Below are 21,364 nucleotides of genomic sequence, written 5' to 3'. Positions count from 1 at the left end.
AACAAACCTTAGACAAAAACTATCTCGTCTAGTTATTTTCAGTCATGTCTAATGGGTGTTTAATACAGTGGTCCAGCGTAACTGCTTCTAAATCTCATTTGACTCATTAGTTTGTTATTAGTTTAATTTCTATTTGGTTATTCTTTGTATTATCAATAATATAGAAGCTTCTAAATCATTGGTATTATTCATTACCATGTGTGTAAGATTCTTGCCTCTCTCATCCAAAGTCATTACAGTCATACTTCGACTTACGAGCTTAATGCGTTCAGAGACTGAGCTCGTATGTCAATTTACTCACATGTTGGTGCAATTTATTTATATATAAAACAATTAAATATATATTGATTGGTTTCTGTACTCTAAAAATGCAAATAAAACACTCAAAACAATATATTGTAACAGAAAAAAACATGTTGGTTATTGTCCTAACTTACCACATGCTTTCAAAAAGCAACAAATAAAAAATAATGCAAGGAAATGTGATTAATTAAAATGTAAAATTAAATACATACAATAGCAGCTAACGCTAGCATTTGCCAGAGAGGGAGAGATAAGTTATCCTTCATTACAACAGTTGACTTTGATAAATTTGGATTTTATCCAAGTCTTAAAAGACAAGCTTAAAAGCAAACCTAAAAGCAAACTTTAATCTTTAACTTAACGTAATTAAAATTTCTTCGGCGTTCATAGTTTTAAGTTTCTCGCTGGTTAGCTAATTTTGTTTCGCTCTCTCGACCAGCCGGCCGTTTTAAGAGAAACCTATCTAAGGACGTTTGCCTTTGTCGCCCTTTCAACATGTTGCGATCAGGACGAACACAGGTGTCGTCACCAACGGTTAATGCACGACCACTAGCCAACTTGTCCGAATATCTATTTTTTATAGTCTTGATAGATAGCACCGGCCTTTTTACGTAGCATCGTTTTAGTTACGCCGTCACCGGCCAATTGTTTGTCTTTTATCTAAAGCCTGAGCAGTCTCTCCATCAGTGGTCATGAAGATCGCTGCGTCGTTTAGAAACTATGGTTAGTCTTTTTGCAAACTAAATGCCTTGAATATAATCCTTGTGTTTGATAATTGTGGATGTATTTCTGTCATATTGCTGAGCTAGATCAATCACTCATACATATTTTGCATATTTTTCAATAATTTTCCGTTTAATATCAATTGTTATCATTCGCTTTTTCTTTGCATTATCTATCCTTTTACTGGCAAACTTTCGGTCTACGCACGGTACTTTTAATTCACATAATTCAGTACTGAAAAACGCGCACAAAAAACATGGTAAAAAAATATAATCTGAGCAGTTGAAAAATACAGAGTGATGCTGTTCCCATAAAACACCTCCGACATACTTGGCAACTGACTCATGTGCTCGTATCTCAAACATGGCTTGTATGTTAGTGCTAAAACTTGCTTGAAAGCTGGCTCGTATCTCAAGTTTCTCATACGTTAGGGCACTCGTAAGTTGAAGTATTACTGTATATAAGTTTTACATATTTTCAATAAAATATGCAGTCTCAGATGCACAATCTATGGAAAAATTGAGCAGTTTTTCGTGCTAAGTCAATAGGAGTTACCTAATAGATCAGCTGATTCGCTTTGCACATCACCATGATGTTGCGTCATGCTAATTATAGGCCTCACTTGTTTTGATTATTCGCATATCTAGGGTTTACTATATCTATGGATAACTCTAACCAAACTAACAAGCCTTGGTATGTATTCTTGTAATTTTTCAAGGTCATGTGTTGACTTTATACATGCTTGTTGCAAGTATAAATCAGTATTTGGAAATCTCAAACCTCTCAAGCTTCCGCAATCTATCTATCTATATAAATTTCAGTGTTTGTTTTTTTACACCCTATTTCTAGTTATAGCCATTAAAATCTAGCAAGGAAAAATCCGTGTCGCAAATGATTTGATCTTGGTACATCTCGTTGACAAGGCGGCAAGCTAACCTATCAAGCGACACGGGATGCAATGGATTCATTGGGCAGATAATAATTATCTGGGTTAAAATATGCATATCACAAGTGTCCTTTAGCGGGATATTGCCGAGGCCGGGCCGCAGTCTACAGACACAAAAAAACAACAAAGGTCCACGTAGTCATGAGCAAAAACAAAAGTATCCACTCAAATATCTCACCAATCTCATGAGCAGCACACACAAAAACTAAACCAATCGACAGAGCCACCCATCATGTCAAAATATTCCAAGTTTCAAGTCATGTCTTGCACAACTCACCTTATGGTTTCCCAAAACTTGTCTCAAGGTCCCTATTAATTTGAGACTGTCCGATTGCTGTTTTAGAAATGGTCGCCGCTAGCCTAGCCTAACGTCCTAATTCAACATCTCAGTAACTATCGGGGCATTGCTTAATGCTCTCGAACTTTTTGATTTCCTCTTTTAGCAATGCTCCAAAAGTTAGTGAGATGTGGAATCAGGATGTTAGGATAGGCTAGCAGCGACCATTTCTAAAACAGCAATCGGACAGTCTCAAATTAATAGGGACCTTGAGACAAGTTTTGAGAAACCATAAGGTGAGTTGTGCACGACATGACTTGAAACTTGGAATATTTTGACATGATGGGTGGCCCTGTCGATTGGTTTAGTTTTTGTGTGTGCTGCTTATCGGATTGGTGAGATATTTGGGTGGAAACTTTTGTTTTTGCTCATAACTACGTGGACCTTTGTTGTTTTTTGTGTGTATAGACTACGGCCTGGCCTCGGCAATATCCTGCTAAAGGACACCTGTGATGCATATCAACTCTTTATTACGCGCAATATCGCTAAAGCTTGCCCTCACTGCTCTTGTTAATAAGTTCAGCAATACATATACTAGCTTACTCAAGTTGTCAACTACAAATTTACCTGCCACAATCTATAAATTGTTTATATACTCATGCAGCGCCCGGCATTCGACTAGTAAATTACTATATCTTATTAGCTAATTTTAAACATCAATTTTCAAGACACAATATGCTGATTCTTGCAGGAGCAACAGGAGTGAACCTGAAATCCGCATCCAGCATAGCTACCTGGGCTGCGACATCTGGTATCTCTGAAGAAGTGGAGATGCTGTTGGGTCTTTCTTGCTTCGAGGTGTAATACCTTCTGCATGAATGTATATAGTGTTTAGCCAGTATAATCTCCTCCCTGCTATTTTGAAATGTTTTCAAGTTACTTTGGTTGAGCAATATAATTGCTGCAATATTGTTTTTATGGCAGCATGCCACAAGTCTTGTATATAATAATTTATAAATAATAGGCTACTAACAAATGGAGCATGATTATTTTCAAGTTAGTGTCTTGTGATTGCAAGAGTTAGCATATAAGGCACCTTCCTTTCATACACAGATGATATACCACATTGTTATTGGGTTTAGCTCTACAGTAATATAGGGAGATCCATACACATATAAAGAGCTGTTGGGATTGAATGATGACCTCTCAATATAGTTGAAAAACATATAGTACATGTACAATAGTACAGAGAAGAGCATACACTAATTTAAACTCAAAAACAATACAACAGCATCACAGAACAGAGAACATATTTAAGATGGATGGTAACTCTATTATCATTGGTCAATGCAGTTTAGAGCAAATTGGACTGAGACAAAAACAAAAAAATAGCTTAAGTGTGTTATGAATTAACTTATGTGTGTTGAAAGGAAAGCTCTTTTACATGGTGGCTGGTATAAGGTGTAGTGGTTTTTGAAGCATGTAGAAATATAATGAATCGTCAAGCATATTGGAGATTTGATTTGAGTATTTTAAATAGCTAATATATAAAGATTAAAGTAATATGTAACTTTATTATATTTATGTTGATTGTATAAGGCTTATTACTAAAGTTTAAGTGAATGAAAATTATGCAAATTATGGTGTGCCTCCATTCCTTTACACAAGACTGCATGTCAAGTAAGATTCCTTGTTGATCATTTATGAAAAGGTTCCTGAATCTTATTGTGCCTTAGTTGCTTAGCGATATTATGACCATTGATCTATGTTTTTCATTAGTTAAAGATCAATAAACATAGCGTGATGAGCTTTTGTTTGCTGTGTGTATGGTGTCCCATGGAACCTACAGGTACATCCAATCATAGTGAGTCACGTGATTGTTTGGCCTTCATTGTGCCTGCTGAGATGTTAACCCTATCTATAATGTGCTTCATGAACCATGTTGTAGTAAAGGTATATAGGCATTATGATGCATTCACCCATAATTCCTAGATGGTCAATGCATTGTCATGTGTTAAATTAATAGAACACATCCTAAAACACTGTGTGATCATTTCGAGTCATACGACATATTTCAACATAACAAGCCACATACAGGAAATATTCTGATTCTGACAAACACACGGATAGACTGCCATATATAAGTTTCATGCATAAAAAGTTATGTTACTAGGAGATATAGCTCCACTTTGAATTTAGGACCATTAAGATGAGTTCAATTAAAATTGGTTATTAGGTTATCTGGTATAATTTGAAATGTAAAAACTTTTACCTCAGAAGTAACCTAATCTTTGTGAACCTTCCATCATTTTTAGTGATACGGTTAGTCAAGGAATAGTCAATAACTGAACTGATGTTGAATAATTAGTAACTTTTAGACTTTTTAAAACTTTATTTGGCATCAATATCATGAATATCATTAATGTCATTAAAATCATCAATATCGTAACATCATCAACATCATCAATATCATCAATGTCATCAATATGATGAATATGATGAATATCATCAATATCATGAATATCCTCAATAGGATCAATGTCATTAATACCGTCAGTATATCATCAATATCATAAATATCATAAATATCATCAATATCATCGATATCATCAATGTCATCAATAGGATCAATGTCATCAATACCATCAATGTCATCAATATCTTCAATATCATCAATATAGTCAATACCATCAATGCTATCAATAGGATCAATCTCATCAATATCATCAATGTCATCAATGTCATCAATATCATCAACATCATCAATGTCATCAATAGGATCAATGTCATTGGTGTCATCAATGTCATCAATATCATCAATGTCATCAATAGGATCAATGTCATTAATATCATCAATGTCATCAACATCATCAATGTCATCAATACGATCAATGTCATCAATATCATCAATGTCATCAATATCATCAATGTCATCAATAGGATCAATGTCATTAATATCATCAATGTCATCAATATCATCAATGTCATCAATAGGATCGATGTCATTAATATCATCAATGTCATCAATATCATCAATGTCATCAATAGGATCAATGTCATTAATATCATCAATATCATCTCCAGAAAGAAATACCTATTATAAGGGGTTGCTGAAGTTACTGGCAGACATGTCTGTTGAAGCTGTGTGATTACCATGTGTCTATCGTGTAGTTACTATGGTTACCGTATAGCTACGGTGTAGATACCACGTGGTTATCATGTGAAGTACAAAACATCATAGTTCAGTGGTTAAACTTTCTTTTTAGTAAAATGCATTGGCAGCATCTTAATAGATCTGAAACTTTTTTAATTACATTTACTACCATTAATATAATTGAATGCTGTACTTTGTTTAAAAGTAAATGTTCTTGCAAAATCAAACTCTGGCAAATAGCACTGGAAAATGAGAATTCATAACACTTCAAACAATTGCAAAACTTTCAAAATGTAAAATATAAAAGTTCGAGTGTAATCAAACAAGTTCGTGATAAAAACATGAAACTGCAAATGATCAAATTTTTATTAAAGATTATTTTATTTTTGCATGTATAGTTAACTCCATATCTTGATTGAATGTTAATTTAAATATTTACATAGCTTTGTGAAATCTTCTTTTCAAATCGTCTCAAATATACAGACTTACTCTACACTTTTTAAACCTATAACTATAAAAATACTAGCTGTGCGTTGCCCGTGTATTAAAAATCAGCTTATAAACAATGAGAGGTGATGAGATTTGCTTACCATTTGCTGGCAGGCAACTCTCCAGCAAGTGGCAGGCCATTGCCAAGTGGCCTGGCACATTGCTAATGGAAAATTCCACTAACCTAGTTAGTAAGCTTCAAATGCCGGTAGGCAATGACATTGCGTCAGCATTGTTGCCCAGCTAGGCTATTCTAATAATAGCTAGAGCCGGAATGCAGACAGACATATGACATACAGACATAAAACATACTTTGAGAAATATCTATATAGATTAGCTGAATGTTTGACATTGGTAATAAAAAGATTTTTGCACAAAAAATTTAGTTTCAATCAACATATTATACAACATTTACCATTCTAACTTTCACATGAAGCGTTTTGTCTATTCTGTTTAATTCTGTGTACTGTGTTTATTTCTGTGTAATTCATATCGTGCCAGCTGCAGTGCCTACTACAGATTTATACTGATTGCAATAGTCTTGTTGGCCATATGAGTTTTTCTTCACTTATGGGCATGCATTTTTCTTCTGGTATGGCTTCACGAATCTTTCTTCTGGTATGGCTTTATGCATAGCATTGGCTGTTGTGTTTAACGTGAAGCCATGAAAGATTGGCATGTATTTCAAGCATGTGCCAAAGTTATTCCATGGTATAGCAAGTTGGACAGTGCTACTAGTGGCTACTAGTGTCTTGGATAAATAAATGTTAGCAGAACTAGAGGTTGTTAGTTCAAATCCAGTTTGCAGAGGATATCTCATGCTTGAAACTTTATCGCTATAGCGGGACAGACGGAAATACCGAAGTATAGATTGACAAACATTTAGATTTATATATATATATATACATATATAGATGTACTAACTGCATAACTTGGATTAGTGTCATGCTAAAGGATTAGCGTCATGTGATAGGATTAGTAATGTGCTATAGGAATAGTGTCGTGCTACAACATTAATATCATGCAAATGGATTAGTTTCATGCTAAAGAACTAATGTCATGGTATAAGATTAGTGTCATGCCAAAGGATTAGTGTTGAGCAGATTAGGATTAGTGACATGATATAAGATTAGTGACATGCTAAAGAATTAATGTCATGGTATAGGATTAGTGACTTGCCATAGGATTAGCGTCACACTATAGAATTAGATTCATGCTATAGGATTAGTGTCATGCAAAGGGGTTAGACTTTTCCATACTAAACTACCTATAAAAAGGTAGATGTCAAACCATTATAATCAATGTATTGTGAAGATTGTTGTGCTGGTTTACTATCTCTGGGTAACCATACAGAGCTACAACTCTCAGCAACTACATCTTTCACTCATGCACATAAAACACAACCTTGACCAACAGCCTGCACTAGATGGTATTATGGTAATGAACCAGACACAAGCTCTACTTTCTGGTCTGAAATTGTAAATGACCACAATACTCAGCTATGCTGCAGAGCTAGATATACATTACAAATACGACATTACAAATACGACATTACAAATACGACATTACAAATACGACATTACAAATACGACATTAAAAATACGACATTACAAATACGACATTACAAATACGACATTACAAATACAACAGGTAACATCTACCAAAGTTTATGAGTTGATGGTTTGTTCTGCTGATAAAGTGTGCTGGATGTACAGATGGATAACTTGGCTGTCAAAAATTGAGTATTTTTAGACTATAGCAATGAAGGAACAAAACAGTACCCAACAAGGTCCTTGATGCTAAACATGTAAACCTGTGAAAGCAAATACCTTCTTTGCTTATCCAACTACTACTGTATATATCGGAGCGGGATTACGAGGAGAACACAAATGATGCTATTGCTAGCTTGTCCCTTACTCTAATGTAATCGCGCTTGGAATAAGCACATTGGGTTCCCCTCATAAACTGTAAAGGGTTTTCCCTACACATATTTTGGTGATACTTTGCTGATAGTGACCCCATAGAGTTATCTCTTCCTAGAGTAATAACAACACTAGCGTTTCCCGTGCCAACAAGGAGCGTTTAGGCCACGCCCCTTTTTTGTGCTAGTCAATCGTAGCGATTGACTAGATTAATAACAATGGTTAAACAAGGATCATGAATTTCCACAGTTAAGATAGTAATTAATGCTCATATTAAAGAAATGAAGATTATAGTTTATTACTCTAATATATGCTTATTATCTATAGCAATTTCATACCAACATGACTTGCAAAGGCATTGAATAGATGGTGTTAAGTAAGTGAGTTAATGCAATCAGTTACTCATAGATAAGATAGATAGTCATACTGGGGTTGTATTACATTAATCTGATGGGAAGCTAATCGTCTGCCATCAACTATGAGCTGTACTACCTGGCGTTGACAGAGTAATAAAAAAGTCTTTGGACAGAAAATTTATTTTTATATAACATTTACCATTCTAACTTTTAAGCTTCATATCATGAGAAAATAATTTAAGCAGTTCAAACGAATTAAGTGGAAAAAGAAAACAACTGTAAAGGTTTTCAAGCTTTTCCAAACAACTACAACTTTTAAATTTCATATCATGAAAGAAGTTTTTGGTTGAAATAAATTAGGAAGAAAAATGAAACTGCAAATGTGTTTAAATGTAAATGTGAAACAATTAGCAGGTAATGGCTAAATATAATCCGTTTAGCGATGATTACAATGAAAAATTGTTTAATAAAAAAGGTAATAACAAAGTCTATTTTATTTTTATATAATTTAGTATAATTAAGTATAATTTATTTTTATTTAACATATAACAACATTTGCTACTCTAACTTTCAAACTACATATCATGAGTGTTTTGTGTAATTGAAATAAATGAAGAGATGTGAAAGAAAATAAAAACAACTGTAAAGATTTTCAAGCTTTTCAAACAACTACAACTTTTTAATTTCATATCATGAAAGAAGTTTTTTGTTGAAATAAATTAGGAAGAAAAATGAAACTGCAAATGGGTTTAAATGTAAATTTGAAATAATTAGCAAGTAAAGGCTAAATATAATCTGTTTAGCTATGATTACAATGAAACATTATTTAATAAATAAGGTACTAAAAGTCTATTTTATTTTTATATAATTATAATTTAGTATAATCCCATGACCAAACACGAGCGGGGCGATTGGTTGGGAGATTTATGATAAATGCACATGTGCACACAACTCACGAAAATTATTCATTAACGGTCGTCGCAAACCCTTGTACCGAGATCTCATGAACAAATTTAACCATTTTTGTGTAGTCATTTAAGTATAATAACAATACAAAACACTTATAAACCTATTTAAATACTGTATGTTACCAAATCTTTGAAAAGTTACCGCAAGATCCTAAAACTAACCCATCTGATCGGATTATACATAAATAGACAGATTAATTTGGCCAAAAATTGCGATAAAAACTTGACAAGCTTTTTTAATCAAAATTAAGACCGGCCAACAAAACGCCAATAAGGTCGTGCGACAAATAGTAGAACTATTAAGTCGTGCGCATTTCACGGGAAAAATGTGCACATTTCACCAGTCTATAGCATTGTCCAATTGCCGAAGGTTTCTGTAATTAACGTAAAAGTACTGAAAATTGATCGTTTCTTTTTTGTCGATTCTACGAGACTCTTACATTCTGGATATTTATAACGAGTACTTTAGTATTCCAACTGATGTCCAAAGCAGTGAAAGTAAACAAAATGACGATTATATTTTTCTAACGATTCTTACAATATTATCTATAAAATTATACATTTTACTTCTAATATTGCATTTCTCCTATTGCAGGGAGAGATATAAACATATAATATTTTCCTTTCATTATCGCTGTTTGTTGTACATAATAACACCCAGTACATTACAGCTACCATTGCAGTTCTCCTATTGCACTGCCGTGCCATTTGACTGCTAATATTGCATTTTTCAACCAGCAGTATCCTTTCTTTTTCCATTATCACTTTGGTCGTGGGCTGTATGACAGGAGAATTTCTAGTTAAGTATAATTTATTTTCATTTAACATATAACAACATTCGCCTTTCTACCTTTTGCTTGCTTACATCAAGCAAGGATGTCTACTAACTAGTGGACATCTTTGCTTCAAGTTAGTCTATGTATTTGATTGATATGTATTGAAATCTAATATTACATGCAAGGGCTGTTTGCGGACTATGGTGTCAATGAATCACTCTATCACCATACAATGTCAATACTTTCAGTTGATGGCAGTCGATTAGCTTCCCATCACACCAGTGTAATACAACCCCAGTATGACTATCTATCTTATCTATGAGTAAATGATTGCATTAACTCACTTACTTAACACTATCTATTCAGTGCCTTTGCAAGTCATGTAGGTATTGAATTGCTTTAAATAATAAGCATATATTAGAGTACTAAAGTATAATCATCATTTCTTTAATATGAGCATTAATTACTGTGGAAATTCATGATCCTTGTTTAACCATTCTTATTAATCTAGTCAATCACTACGATTGACTAGCACAAAAGAGGGGCGTGGCCTAAACGCTCCTTGTTGGCACCGGAAAAGCTCGTGTTGTTGAAGGCACTGTTATCACTTTAGGGGGAGATAACTCTATGAGTGACCCTTTCGAATAACTAGCATCTAAGCTACAATCATGCACTCTCTGATATAGGAGCGATAACATACATGTAGCTTTGTTCAGACTAAAATACAATTGGAATCCCTGCAAACATCCAGGGTATTGCTTGCAGATGGCAATTTCAGCTGTGCTTGGCTACCCAGGCATGTGTTGTCAATAAGAATAGGGGAAATCTGGTGGCAGAGTTTACACAAAGGAGAATTCCCCTTTTGAATGGACCGCGGTTGGCAAAACATTCATTTGAGTCTCTTGCTCACATTAAGGCAGTTGTGTTTGAAAGGAGCTCTGCATTGCATACGGAAGGTGAGCTACTGCCTATTTGTTCAACTTTACCAACGGTTTGTGCTGATGTACCAATAGTGTACGTACGACTTAACGATATCGTACTATGAGTCGTATCAGACAGCAGTGCATTGGGGAATGTTTGCCTGAACGGTGCCATTCTAATACATCTCTGTAGAAACAATGATTGGTTTATACAAGATTTTCTGGCCAAATACTATATAATCCTTTATTAAATTATTTTGACAGTCGAAAAGTAAACCATGTTGAGGAGCCAGTATATAGCTTGCAGTCTGGTGTTTCTCTTATTGAGCACTAGTGTGAATGGTGAGAGGCACTGCGAATCATCACCTCAAACTGAACTTCTAGTCAAAGGAGGAGTATTTGCTGCAACCTTAGGAGTTACTTACGTTGCTGCACCAATTGTGTTGGGTATGAATAACCACTTTTAATAAGAGGTCTTCTGGTGGTGGAATCAGTAACCAATCAACAACTAATATATTCATTTATTAGAACAAAGTTGGTTTGATTTTTACAATGGGGTTTGTTAGTAAATTACATTTAGAGAACAAAGATTTGAAATACCATTGTTGTTCATTCTGGTCATTCTGCCATCACTTCTATGGTTCAGTTTGAGTAATTTGTATTTCTCCTTTTTTCACACACTGAAGGAGCCATAGGTTTTGGACCTCTCGGAGTGATAGGTGGGAGCATAGCAGCATTGTTTCAGTCCTACATTGGCAATGTCGCTGGCAATTCCCTATTTGCCTTGCTAACAAGCCTTGGTATGTATTCTTATAACTTTTCAAGGTCATGCGTTGGCTTTATACCCGCTTGCTGCAAATATTGATCTATATTTGAAAATCTCAAACCTCCCAAGCTGTGACAGTATATTTATCTGTATAAATCTCAGTGAATGTTTTTTGTACCCCCTGTGTGTCCGTGTGTCCGGTTATAGCCATTAAAATCTAGCAATAAAAATCTGTACCACAGATGATTTGATCTCAGAACCTCCAGTTGACAAGGGGACAAGCTAACCATTCAGGCTACACAGTATGCGATGGGTATCATTGGGCAGATATTCATTATCTGGGTTAAAATATTCATACTGACTGTGTGACGCACAACGTCACTAAAGCTTGCTCTCATGGCTCTTATTAATAAGTTTAGCAATAAGTATACTAACTTACCCAAATTAGCCATTGTCAACTACAAATTTACCTGCCACAATCTACAAATTGTTTATATACTCATAAAGCGCCAGGCATTCGACTAGTAATCTACTATATCTTATTAGTTAATTTTAAACTTCAATCTTCAAGACACAATATGCTGATTCCTGTAGGAGCAACAGGAGTGAACTTGAAATCCGCATCCAGCATAGCTACCTGGGCTGCAACATCTGGTATCTCTGAAGAAGTGGAGATGCTGTTGGGTCTTTCTTGCTTTGAGGTGTAATACCTTCTGCATGGATCTCTACAGTGTCTAGCCAGCATAATCTCCTCCCTGCTGTTATAAAATGTTTGCAATTTACTTTGGTTGAACATTATAACTTACGTAGTTTTAAGACCCTGCTTTCAAGTATATAAATAGTAATACTGCAGTATTGCTTTTATGGCAGCATACCACAAGTTTTGTATATAATAATTTATAAGTAATGCTAATAAATGGAGCATAATTATTTCCAAGTTAGTGTCTTGTGATTGCAAGAGTTAGCACCTAAGGCACCTTTTCTTCATACACAGATGATATACCACATTGTTATTGGGTTTAGCCATACAGTAATACAGAAAGTTCCTTACTCATCTAAAGAGCTATTGGGATTGAATAATGACCTCTCAATATAGTTGATAAACATATAGTACATATACAATAGTACAGAGAAGGGCATATACTAATGTAAACTCAAAAACATTACAACAGCATCACAGAACAGAGAACATATTTAAGATGGATGGTAACTCTATTATCATTGGTCAATGCCATTTAGAGCTAATTAGACCACGAGACAAAAACAAAAAAATAGCGAAGTAACTTATGTGTGTTGAAAGGAACGCTCTTTTTACATGGTGGCTGATATAAGGTGTAGTGGTTTTTGAAGCATGTAGAAATATAATGTATCGTCAAGCAGATTGAATATACGATTTGAGTATTTTAAATAGCTAATATATAAAGATTAAAGTAATATGTAACTTTATTATATTTATGTTGATTGTATTTGGCTCATTACTAAAATTCAAGCGAATGAAAACTATGTAAATTATAGGGTTGCTCCATACCTTTACACAAGACTGCATATCAAGTAAGATTCCTTGTTGATCATTTACGAAAAGATTCCTGAATCTTGTTATGCCTTGGTTGCTGAGCGATATTACATTATGACCATTGATCTATGTTTTTCATTAGTTAAAAATCAATAAACATAGCGGAATAAGCTTTTGTTTGCTGTGTGTATGGTGTCTCAGGGAACCTACAGGTACATCCAATCATAGTGAGTCACGTGATTGTTTGGCCTTCATTGTGCCTGCTGAGATGTTAACCCTATCTATAATGTGCTTCATGAACCATGTTGTAGTAAAGGTATATAGGCATTTACGATCCCTGGATGTTCAATGAATTGTCATATGTTGAATTAATAGAACACATCCTCAAACACTGGGTGAGATCATTTTGAGTCATTATTTGACAGATTACACATGACAGATACTGACAAACACACAGATAGACTGCCATATATAAGTTTCATGAATTAGAAGCTATGTTGCTAGGATATATAGCTTCACTTCAAATGAGTTCAATTAAAACTGGTTATTAGGTCATTTGGTATCATTTCAAATATAAAAACTTTTGCCTCAAAAATAACCTAATCGTTGTGAACCTTCCAGCATTTTTAGGTTTACAGTTAGTCAAAGAATAGTCTATAACTTGTTATAGACTATTCTTGCCAATGGTTGAATAATTGGTAATTTCTACACTTTTTCAAAACTTTATTTGGCAACAATATCATCGATATCATCAATATCACCAATATCATCAATGCCGTCAATATCATGAATATCACCAATATCATCAATAGTGTAGTTGTTAAACTTGCCTTCTAGTAAAATGTATTGGTTGCAGCCTCATAGATCTGAAACCTTTTTGATTACATTTACATGTACCACCTTTAAATTAATTGAATGCTGTACTTTGTTAAAAAGTAAATGTTCTTGCGGAATCAAACTCTGGCAAATAATATTCAAAATATGGTAATTCATAACAAATGTAAAGTTTTTAAATTGTAAAATATAAAAAGTATAAAATTTAGAGTGTAATCACTCTAAACAAGGTCGGGATAAAAAACATGGAATCGAAAATGATCAAATTTTCATTAAAGGTTGACTTGCAACAAAATTCACATTACAGTTATTTGGTATCAAAAGATTCACTATGTCTTACTCTGCTGTGTTGTAGGTGCAAAATATGTGGAGCTGTGATTACAAGCTCAAAAACGAACAGTTAATCGCAGCAATCATGAAACCGCCGTAGATCGGAATCAGTTTATATCTCTGACGTATGCAATCCATTTGGTTATTGTTTTGACATGTGATGTTCTCACGTGAATTGAAAGGCCAATAAAAGGCTCAATATAAAACTTCTCGTAGCACTAGTTTATGACAAACACTTCGGGTTTTACCGAAGACCCCTGTATCAAATATAGATGCTCGCTACTTTACAGTTTTGTTTCGGCTTGGTCCAATCGTCTAGTCGTAATCTAATCATGTGACCCATACTTCCTGCCAAACAGCTCAAACAATTTCTGCAGTACTTTTCGACTATCACAGGTGACCAACAGGCTCGTCATGTTTATCAGAGAATGATATGCACTCTTTCGAGCTAAGGTTAAAAAATTAAACGAATTTTTACGTTAGGTTTTGAGATATCAGTGCTCAAAGTGACAGCATTACAATGATGATGAATCAGGCTCGTAAGAACAATAGACATGGTTTTATTGAATGTGTGAAGTATATTTGTGAAAATATTTCGACGAATGAGGTTGCATGAAAGTGTAAACAGAAGCCATCATATTCAATTACAATCCATTTGAGCCGTTTTGGAAAGAGATTCTAATCTATGTCAGTTTCGTAATGGCGGCAATTAACTGTTCGCTTTTGAGCTTTTAAGAGCTTGTAATCACATTTCCACATATTTTGTACCTACAATCCAGCAGCGTGAAACATGGTGAATTCTTTGATACCAAATAACTGTAATGCGAATTTTGTTGCCTGTCAACCTTTAGAGGGTATTTTATTTTTGCATGCATAGTTAACTCATTATTTCTAATAGAGTATTAACTTAAATATTTACATAGCTTTGTGAAATCTTCTTTTAAATTGGTTTCAAATATACAGACTTACTCTACACTTTTTAACGTATAAATATAAAAATACTAGATGAATACCCAGTGGTGCCCAGGCAATAAAAAGGTTTTCGCACAGAAAATTTAGTTTTAATCAACATATTATACAACATTTACCATTCTAACTTTTAAATGAAGGTGTTTTGTTAATTTCTGCAAACTGTGTTTATTTTTGTGTACTGTGTTTATTTCTGTGATGTTCATATTGTATCAGCTGCAGAGCCTACTACTGATTTATACCGATTGCAATAGTCTTGTTGGCCATATGAGTTTAAGCATTTCTTCCCATATGAGCATTTTTCATCAGTGTTAAGCGTGAAGTTAAAAAAGATTGGCGTGTGCAATAAGTATGTGCCCAATTAATTCCATAGTATGGACAACTGGACAGTGTAGTGTATTGGATAAACGTTTTAGTGTCAGGCCAAAGGATTAGTGTTGTGCTATAGGATTAGTGACATGCTATAGATTTAGTTACATGCTAAAAAATTAATGTCATGATATAGGATTAGAGTCATAATATAAGATTAGTGACATGCCATAGGATTAGCGTCACACTATAGGATTAGAGTCATGCTAAAGAATCAGTGTCATGCTAAATGATTGGTGTGATGCTATTATAAGATTAGTGTGATGCTGTTATAGGATTAGTGTGATGCTATTATAGGATTAGTGTCATGCTATTATAGGATTAGTGTCATGCTATTATAGGATTAGTGTCATGCTATAGTATCAGTGTCATGCAAAGGGGTTAGACTTTTCCATACTAAGGTAAACTATACTACCTATAAAAAGGTAGATGCCAAACCATTATAATCAATGTATTGTGAGGATTGTTGTGCTGGTTCACAGTCTCTGGGTAACCATACAGAGCTACAACTCTCAGCAACTACATCTTTCACTCATGCACACAAAACACAACATTGACCAACAGCCTGAGCCAGATAGTATTATGGTAATGAACCAGACACAATCTCTACTTTCTGGTCTGAAATTGTAAATGACCACTATACTCAGCTATGCTGCAGAGCTAGATATACATTACAGATACAACCCTACAAATACAACATTACAAATACAACATTACAAATACAACATTACAAATACAACATTACAAATACAACATTACATATACAACATTACAAATGCATCATTACAAATACAACATTACAAATACGACATTACAAATACGACATTACAAATACAACAATACAAATACAACATTACAAATACAACATTACAAATACAACATTACAGTTACAACATTACAAATACAATATTACAAATACAACATTACAAATACAACATTACAAATACAACATTACAAATACATCATTACAAATACGACATTACAAATACGACATTACAAATACGACATTACAAATACGACATTACAAATACGACATTACAAATACGACAATACAAATACGACATTACAAATACGACATTACAAATACGACATTACAAATACGACATTACAAATACGACATTACAGATACGACATTACAAATACGACATTACAAATACGACATTACAAATACGACATTACAAATACGACATTACAAATACGACATTACAAATACGACATTACAAATACGACATTACAAATACGACATTACAAATACGACATTACAAATACGACATTACAAATACATCATTACAAATACGACATTACAAATACGACATTACAAATACGACATTACAAATACGACATTACAGATACGACATTACAGATACGACATTACAGATACGACATTACAAATACGACATTACAAATACGACATTACAAATACGACATTACAAATACGACATTACAAATACGACATTACAAATACGACATTACAAATACGACATTACAAATACGACATTACAAATACGACATTACAAATACGACATTACAAATACATCATTACAAATACGACATTACAAATACGACATTACAAATACGACATTACAAATACGACATTACAAATACGACATTACATATACGACAATACAAATACGACATTACAAATACAACATTACAAATACGACATTACAAATACGACATTACATATACGACATTACAAATACGACATTACAAATACGACATTACAAATACAACATTACAAATACAACATTACAAATACAACATTACAAATACATCATTACAAATACGACATTACAAATACGACATTACAAATACGACATTACAAATACAACATTACAAATACACATTACAAATACATCATTACAAATACAACATTACAAATACGACATTACAAATACAACATTACAAATACAACATGTACGACATTACAAATACGACATTACAAATACGACATTACAAATACGACATTACAAATACGACATTACAAATACGACATTACAAATACGACATTACAAATACGACATTACAAATACGACATTACAAATACGACATTACAAATACAACATATAACATCTACCAATGTTTATGAGTTGCTGATTAGTTCTGCTGATAAAGTGTGCTGGATATACAGATGGATAATTTAGCTGTCAGAAATTGAGTACTTTTAGAGTATAGCGATGAAGGACACTGCACAACAATGTCCTTGATGCTAAACATGTAAACCTGTGAAAGCAAATACCTTCTTCGCTTATTCAACTACTACTGTATATATCGGAGCGGGATTACTAAGAGAACACAAATGATGCTGATGCCAGCTTGTTCCTTACTCTAATGCAGGGGCTCCCAACCTTTTTTGGCCTAGGTACCCCTTGGGAGTCATATTGCATTAATATTGCAAAAAATGTACCCCTTTAACTTCTCTAGTCTTTAACTAGTCTTTAACTTCTCCCTGAATCTCGCAGCTTTCTCAGAAGTCGTGTCGCAAAGAAAGCTGCAATCTCATCAATCAGTCACACAAATCGATTCAGGACATTGCCTTTAGAAAGCCATCTCACTTCTGTGTAGTGAAGGAGGTTTTCATGGTCTGGATCGCAATCATGACATAATTGACGAAACAACCTTGTGTTTAGGGCTGATGCTTGCCTAAGTTTATCTGAATGGCAAAATTAGTTGGCTTTAAAATGATACCAATAATAGCTCTATAGCAGTGGTTTCAGCAAAGCTATTAATAATTAGAGCCAAACAAACCAAAAATTTATTAAAGTTATAACTTGTATTGTACCCCCTAGATTTCTAAAATGTACCCTTAGGGGTGCTTGTACCCCAGGTTGGGAACCCCTGCTCTAATGTAATCGCGCTTGGAATAAGCACGTAGGATTTCCCCTCATAAGCTGTAACGGGTTTCCCCTACACATATTCTGGTGATGCTTTGCTGATAGCGGTTCTAACTAGCATCTAAGCTACAATCATGTACTCTCTGATATAGGAGTGATAACATAGCTTTGTTCAGACTACGGTAAAATACCAATTGGAATCCCTGCAAGCATCCAGGGTATTGCTTGCAGATGGCAACTTCAGCTGTGTTTGGCTACCCAGGCATGTTCTGTCGATAAGAATAGGGGAAATCTGGTGGCAGAGTTTACACAAAGGAGAATTCCCCTATTGAATAAACCAGGCGGGCTGGCAAACATCATTCATTTGAGTCTCTTGCTCACTTTGTTGGCTGTCGTGTTTGAAAGGAGCTCTGCATAGCATAAGGAAGGTGAGCTACTGCCTATTTGTTCAACTTTACAAACTGTTTGTGCTGAGGTATTAATAGTGTACGACTTAACGATATCGTACCATGAGTTGCATCAGACAGTGGTGCTTTGATGACTGCTTGCTTGAACGGTGCCATTCTAATACATCTCTGTAGAAACAATGTTTGGTTTAAAAAAGATTTTCTGACCAAATACTATATAAACTTTTATGAAATTATTTTGACAGTCGAAAAGTAAGCCATGTTGAGGAGCCAGTATATAGCTTGCAGTCTAGTGTTGCTCTTATTGAGCACTAGTGTGAATGGTGAGAGGCGCTGCAAATCATCTCTTCAAACTGAACTTCTGGTCAAAGGAGGAGTGTATGCTGCAACCTTAGGAGCCACTTACGTTGCTGCAGAATTTGTGTTGGGTATGAATAACCACTGTTAATGGAAGGCTTTTTGGTGGTGGAATCAGTAACCAACAGACAACTAATATATTCACTTATTAGAACAAAGTTAGTTTGATTTTTACAATATGGCTTGTTATTAAATTACATTCAGAAGACAAAGATTTGAAATACTATTGCTGTTCATCCTAGTCATTCTACCATCACTTTTATTGCTCAGTTTGAGTTATTTATTTTTCTCTTTTTTTCACACACTGAAGGAGCCATAGGTTTTGGACCTCAGGGAGTGATAGCTAAAAGCGTAGCATCACGGTGGCAGTCCTACCTTGGCAAAGTTGCTAGCAACTCCCTATTTTCCAAGCTAACAAGACTCGGTATGTATTCTTATAATTTTTCAAGGTCATGTGTTGGCTTCATACATGCTTGTGGCAAATATTGATCAGTATTTGGAAATCTCAAACCTCTCAAGCTTCAACAATCTATCTATCTGCATAAATTACAGTGTTTATTTTTGTACACCTTATGTCCAGTTATAGCCAATAGAATCCAGCAATAAAAAATCCGTATGGTTGATGATTTGATCTCAGGACTTACCGTTCACAAGGCAACGAACTAACCCATCAAGCTACACACAATGCAGTGGATGAATTAAGCAGATAGTCATTATCTGGTTTAAAATACGCATAGTGACTTGTTGTTACACGCAACGTCACTAAAGCTTGCTCTTATTAGTAAGTTTAGCAATACGTATACTAGCTGACTCATATTAGCCAATGGCAACTACATTACCTGCCACTGTTTATAAGCTGTTTTTTATACTCGTGCAGCGCCAAGCATTCATCTAGTAAGCTACTATATCCTTATTAGTTAATTTTAAACTTGAATCTTCGAGACACAGTATGCTGATACTTGCAGGAGCGACGGGAGCGAACCTGAAATCTGCATCCAGCATAGCTGCCTGGGCTGCAACATCTGGTATCTCTGAAGAATTGGAGAAGCTGTTGGGTCTTTCTTGCTTCGAGGTGTGATAACTTCTGCATGAATATCCACAGTGTCTAGCCAGCATAATCTATTCCCTGATGTTATGAAATGTTTTCAAGTTACTCTGGTTGAGCAATATGACCTAGCTTAAAGTTCTGCCTAGTTCTGCCTTCAAGTATATAAATTATAATACAGCAGTATTGCTTTTAGGGCAGCATACCACAAGTCTTGTATATATTAATTTATAAGTAATGGTAATAATTTATAAATACTGGTAATAAATGGAACATGATTATTTCCACGTTAGTGTCTTGTGATTGCAAGAGTTAGCACCTAAGGCACCTTTTCTTCATACACAGATGATATACCATATTGTTATAGTGTTTAGCCGTACAGTAATACAGAGAGATCTTTACTCATCTAAAGAGCTATTGGGATTAAATGTTGACCTCTCAATATAGTTGAGAAACATATAGTACATATACATTAGTACAGAGAAGAGCCCAAAGAAGGACCTATACAAATTTAAACTCAAAAACAATACAACAGCATCACAGAACAGAGAACATATTTTAGATAGTAACTTTATTATCATTATTTATATCATTTATTATCAGTCAAAGAGTAATCAGAGCAAATTAGACCATGAAACAGAAAAAAGAGTAAAGTAAATTATGTGTATTGAAAGAAAAAGATTTTTTTATGCTGTTTTATAACATAAATTGGCAAGGTGTTGGTGTCTGGTATAAAGTGTAGTGGTCTTTTTGGATAAGTAGGAATGTAATGGATGGTCAGGCAGATTGGAAATAGGAGTTGAGGATTCTAAATAGCTAATATTTAAAGATTAAAGTAATATGTAATTTTGTTATATTTATGTTGATTGTATAAGGCTCATTACTAAAGTTCAAGTGAATGAAAATTATGCAAATTATGAGGTGCTTGTATACCTTTACACATGACTGCATGTCAAATAAGATTCCCTGTTGATCATTTGTGAAAAGGTTCTTGAATCTTGTTATGCCTTGGTTGCTTAGTGATATTCTATTATGACCATTGGCCCATATTTTCATTAGTTAAAAATCAATAAACATAGCGTGATAAGCTTCTGTTTGCTTTGTGT

The 21,364-nt window shown here is 34.3% G+C and overlaps 2 protein-coding genes across 3 annotated transcripts; one reads left to right on the top strand and one right to left on the bottom strand.

Annotated features, from left to right (window-relative positions):
- Positions 1 to 2,380: 2,380 nt before the first annotated feature.
- Positions 2,381 to 9,191, bottom strand: LOC137389506 (major royal jelly protein 5-like). The gene is made up of 3 exons (XM_068075525.1): positions 9,165 to 9,191; positions 4,801 to 5,343; positions 2,381 to 2,479 (listed from the first exon to the last, which is right to left on the bottom strand). The coding sequence occupies exons 1-3, from the start codon at positions 9,189 to 9,191 to the stop codon at positions 2,381 to 2,383; spliced, it is 669 nt and encodes a 222-aa protein (XP_067931626.1).
- Positions 9,192 to 10,795: 1,604 nt separating this feature from the next.
- LOC137410527 (interferon alpha-inducible protein 27-like protein 2) lies at positions 10,796 to 20,510 on the top strand. 2 transcript variants are annotated; one of them, XM_068095957.1, is made up of 4 exons: positions 10,796 to 10,870; positions 11,099 to 11,281; positions 11,521 to 11,634; positions 20,179 to 20,510. In XM_068095957.1, exons 2-4 carry the CDS (start codon positions 11,113 to 11,115, stop codon positions 20,289 to 20,291), a joined length of 396 nt encoding a protein of 131 aa, XP_067952058.1. In that variant the 5' UTR covers positions 10,796 to 10,870; positions 11,099 to 11,112; the 3' UTR covers positions 20,292 to 20,510. The 2 variants fall into 2 exon arrangements, with proteins under 2 accessions (XP_067952058.1, XP_067952057.1); XM_068095956.1 differs by lacking the exon at positions 20,179 to 20,510 and adding an exon at positions 12,195 to 12,535.
- The last annotated feature ends 854 nt before the right edge of the window (positions 20,511 to 21,364 follow it).

Source organism: Watersipora subatra, chromosome 1 (assembly GCF_963576615.1).
Source record: "Watersipora subatra chromosome 1, tzWatSuba1.1, whole genome shotgun sequence".
Classification (NCBI taxonomy): Eukaryota; Metazoa; Bryozoa; class Gymnolaemata; order Cheilostomatida; family Watersiporidae; genus Watersipora; species Watersipora subatra.
This window is presented reverse-complemented; position numbering and strand designations above follow the sequence as displayed.

What these genes read in the sequence shown, in the direction of transcription:
- LOC137389506 (XM_068075525.1), bottom strand. Translation starts at nt 9,191, where the DNA reads ATGGTTAAATTTGTTCATGAGATCTCG. An exon ending in AATTTGTTCATGAGATCTCG is followed by an intron (nt 5,344 to 9,164) that starts GTACAAGGGTTT and finishes CCCTTATAATAG; the next exon opens with GTATTTCTTTCTGGAGATGA. An exon ending in ATATTGATGATATACTGACG is followed by an intron (nt 2,480 to 4,800) that starts GTATTAATGACA and finishes TTGCTGTTTTAG; the next exon opens with AAATGGTCGCTGCTAGCCTA.
- LOC137410527 (XM_068095957.1), top strand. Translation starts at nt 11,113, where the DNA reads ATGTTGAGGAGCCAGTATATAGCTTGCAGTCTGGTGTTTCTCTTATTG. An exon ending in TGCTGCACCAATTGTGTTGG is followed by an intron (nt 11,282 to 11,520) that starts GTATGAATAACC and finishes CACACACTGAAG; the next exon opens with GAGCCATAGGTTTTGGACCT. An exon ending in TGCCTTGCTAACAAGCCTTG is followed by an intron (nt 11,635 to 20,178) that starts GTATGTATTCTT and finishes TGATACTTGCAG; the next exon opens with GAGCGACGGGAGCGAACCTG.